The 4,066-nt window shown below is 43.8% G+C and overlaps 1 protein-coding gene across 1 annotated transcript; it reads right to left on the reverse strand.

The window, feature by feature from the left end:
• Nucleotides 1-6: 6 nt before the first annotated feature.
• Nucleotides 7-3,134, reverse strand: LOC138176628 (protocadherin beta-2-like). The gene has a single exon (XM_069107408.1). The coding sequence runs from the start codon at nucleotides 2,964-2,966 to the stop codon at nucleotides 573-575; it is 2,394 nt and encodes a 797-aa protein (XP_068963509.1). The 5' UTR covers nucleotides 2,967-3,134; the 3' UTR covers nucleotides 7-572.
• Between the last annotated feature and the right edge of the window lie 932 nt (nucleotides 3,135-4,066).

A 4,066-nucleotide genomic window follows, 5' to 3' on the forward strand; every position in this document is an offset into this window, starting at 1 on the left:
AAGAAAGAAAGAAAGAAAGAAAGAAAGAAAGAAAGAAAGAAAGAAAGGAAGGAAGGAAGGAAGAAAGGAAGGAAGGAAGGAAGGAAGGAAGGAAGGAAGGAAGGAAGGAAGGAAGGAAGGAAGGAAGGAAGGAAGGAAGGAAGGAAGGAAGGAAGGAAGGAAGAAGAAAATGAACATTGGAAAATTATTTTTTTAACATATGATACATGAAAGAGAATTTCATTGAAATCAAGATTGAGTATGTTCAATACATTCGCTAAATTACTTGATCACATGCATTAAACATCTACATTTGTAATGTGATGAAGAATGTATTAAAGTTCACTCATTCTTAAAAACTGAGAGATTTGAGTAATGTAGAAAAATCTCAGTACAAAAGGAGAATAAAAAGTTGAGAGAATGAAGGTTTTTCAGGCTAAGGATGCAGAGAGAAGAGGAAAATGTTAAAGAGGAACAGAGGATGAATATTATGATAAAATGAGATATCACAGAAGTGTATTTTGCTACATAAAGAAAAAGAATCAATAAGGAGTAGTGGGGGAGGATGATCCATTGAAACAGAGGTCAAAATATTAAGTGAACAAAATGCTGTTCCTCAGTTGTGGGTTTTCAATAGAATCCTCCCCATTTCCCCCAGCAGGTGGAAAAGTGGGAATAATGGGCTTCAAGAACTTAAATTCACTGGTCCCTGAGCCACTGGTCAGGCAAACCTCATATTGGTATAGCTGAGACACAGTCTCTGTTCCACAGACATCCACCAAGTGACCTGGGAAGGGGCCATTTGGATTAAAATTACCACCATCAGTAGCATCTCTTCTCTTCTTCCATAGGTGGATAGCAATGAACATAATAACAGACACAAGGAAAAGAAGAGAGACAGAGACCAGGGAAATTACTAGGTAGGTGGTGAGGGAATCAGTCTGGACCTGCTCCATGGGTACTTCTGGGAACTGCATGTAGGGTTCAGAGAAGCCATCCACCAGGAGCACATTCAGTGTGGCCACTGTGGACAGAGGTGGTTGCCCATTGTCCTTCACCAGCACCAGAAGCTTCTGCTTGATGGTATCTCTGTCACTGATGGGCCTTGCTGTGCGAACTTCCCCATTGTGGGACCACAAAGTAAAGAGTCCTGGGTCTGTGGCTTTGAGAAGCTGGTAGGAAAGCCAGGAATTCTGTCCCCAGTCCCTATCCACAGCCACCACCTTGGTCACCAGGTAACCTGGCTCTGCAGCTCTGGGCACCAGGTCATTGCAGGGAGCTGTGCCATTCTGCAGGGGGTACAGCACAAAGGGAGAGTTGTCATTCTCATCTTCTACCAGAACCTGAACCAGAACCTGACTGCTCAGAGATGGGGAACCACCATCAGCTGCCCTCACAGTGAACTGGAAAGCTTGGATGGCTTCATAATCCAGGGATCTAAGAGCATAGAGATGGCCATTGTCTGAGTTGATAGATATGTAAGAGAAGAGAGGAACGTCTCCAGTCTCTGGAGGCAGCAGAGAGTAGGTGACTTGGGCATTGATTCCCGAGTCCCTGTCACTGGCACTGACACTGCCGATGTGGAGGGCAGGACTGTTGTTCTCCTGGAGGTACAGTTTGTAGGCTGTCTGAGAAAATGTGGGGGGATTGTCATTGACATCAGAGATAAGCACCGTGATGTTGTGCTCAGATTTGAGCCTTGGAGATCCCAAATCCATGACGGTGATAGTGACGTTGTACTCAGCCCTGCTCTCTCTGTCCAGTGCTCCTTCTGTAACCAATGTGTAGAAGTTCTCAACAGAAAGTTTCAGGGAAAAAGGAAGATCATCTTGGATGGAGCAAACCATCTTTCCATTTTCCCCAGAGTCAAGATCCGAAACACTGAAAACAGCGACCACAGTCTCAAGAGAATTCTCTAGGATGGGACTGGTAAGTGAAGACATGGTCAGCTCTGGAGGATTGTCATTCAAATCTATCACCTGAATGATAACAGTACATTCTCCTGAAAGGCCTCCACCATCTGTGGCCTGAATATTTATAGTGTAAGACTGTGTCAACTCAAAATCCACTTTTTCCTTTAAATAAAGTTCTCCCAATTCTTCTTTAAGGTGAAAAGTTTTGCGAATGTTTTCAGAAGCATGCAAAAATGTGTAAGATATTTTTCCGTAATTTCCTACATCTAAATCTGTAGCTGAGACTGTGATAACCTTAGATCCAATCGAAGTGTCCTCAGGGATCTGAACCTCATACTGGGACTGAGTAAACACTGGAGCATTGTCATTGATATCCACTACGAGGATTCGGACTTGGGCAGTTCCAGACATGGGTGGGACTCCCCCATCTACTGCAGTGACAATTAAAGTGACCTCAGACTGCTCTTCCCGATCCAACGTTTCATCCAGTACAAGCTCTGGGTATCTCCTGCCCTCACTGCTTTCACGAATTTGAATATGGAAAAGGGAGTTGGGACTGATTGCGTAGTTCAGGAGATTGTTGTTTCCTACATCTAAATCCTGTGCAGTTTCTAATACAAATACAGTTCCGGGAGAGGTGTTCTCGGAGATTTTCAGTACCATCTCAGTGTCGAGGAACACAGGTGAATGATCATTAATGTCTTCCACCATCAGTTCAGCCCGAACAATCTGAAAGGGACTTTCCAGTAAGATCTTAAAAGGGAGTATACAGGGCTCGGCGGGGCCGCACAGCTCCTCCCGATCAAGTTTTTCTCTGAGGAGCAAATCCCCGGTTTTAGGGTGCAACTGTAAATATTCTTTGTTCCCTTTGAAAACAACTCTGGCCCCGCGATTTGACAGGTCCCCCACCTCTAGGCCCAAGACCTTTGCCACATTGCCCACAAAGGAGCCTCTCTCCATTTCCTCCACTACCGAAAACTGCTCAGGCTCCGAGGCCGCCCCAGACACACCCAGGAGAACAAAGAAAAAAAGAACTTGCCTTTGTCGCAGAATCATTGTCCCTTCGCATTTCATTCTTCCCTTGACTCCCTCCTCTCAATCTGTATAACCCAGATCGAATGCAAATAGTAATCAGAGGCTACAATGTGTCCCGTCGTGTTGAAACAACAGAAATACGCCAAGATAGGGTCCTTTCCCCGAGTTCCAACTAAGATTCGGCTCTAGTTCCCGACAGTCTTTGTTAGTATTGACGTATGCGCTGATCCTTTGGGTCTCTTCTTAGTGTGCAGCGCCACCACGCGGTTAATTTTATTATGCTTCTCTTCGTTCTAATTTTTCAAGTACTGAGTACCTCTTCTCAGACAGTGTATCTTGAATTCTGGTCTGAATTTGAAAGAGTTTGTAATATCTTTTCTACAGGGCAATCTGGTCCAATACTGTAACTATTCACAACTTTGTCCCAAAAAACATAGATATGTGTTATTTTAAGTTCGTTTAAAAGGAGCTCAGCCGTCGATCAATGATGCAGCCCTCTCAAGCACCTCAAACACCATCATTAAGGTGTTTCACAAGTTGCAAACGAAACGACTTGAGTTAAGAGAAAGGCAACGCCCATTTTACAACTCTTAGGGGAGACGGTGTTTAGAGAACCAAGGAAAGGGGGTAAGTAAATAGGCCAGGCTTGTGTGAGAGAAAGGAAGAAGCAGGGTTCTTTCTAAAAGCTGATGCTTTCTGGTCCCCTCAAGTCTGAGTCTTTAAGACTGAAAAGAGATCCTAAGAAGCTCTTGATCTCAATTAGTTGCTCATTAAAGGTCTTTCTCCACTTCTAGAATTATGCAAGGATTCGTGACCCAAGGGGCTCTTTCCTAGTAAATTTTGGACACCACTGATATTTTATGACTCACCCATGAAACTAAGACTATAATGGTCTGAGCCCAGGATTCTGTTTTTCCAAAAAAAATAAGAATTTCTTGGAAAGGTTGCTTTGGACTGAGTGTGGGCATCAGGAAAGGATAAAGAGTTTTTCCAAAGGTAATCGGTTTTAGAAGACAAGGAGGAAACAATCTCATTAATGACCCTTTGCTCCTGTATGAGAAAATGATTCCTGGAGAAGGAAGGGAGAGAGAAGAAAGGAAAGGAAAGGAAAGGAAAGGAAAGGAAAGGAAAGGAAAGGA

Source organism: Petaurus breviceps, unplaced genomic scaffold, assembly GCF_028583685.1.
Source record: "Petaurus breviceps papuanus isolate PSGF00001 unplaced genomic scaffold, PetGlider_PUasm1.0 90035, whole genome shotgun sequence".
In the NCBI taxonomy this organism is placed as follows: domain Eukaryota; kingdom Metazoa; phylum Chordata; class Mammalia; order Diprotodontia; family Petauridae; genus Petaurus; species Petaurus breviceps.

Excerpts from the sequence above, each read along its gene's own strand:
- LOC138176628 (XM_069107408.1), bottom strand. The coding sequence starts at position 2,966 with ATGAAATGCGAAGGGACAATGATTCTGCGACAAAGGCAAGTTCTTTTT.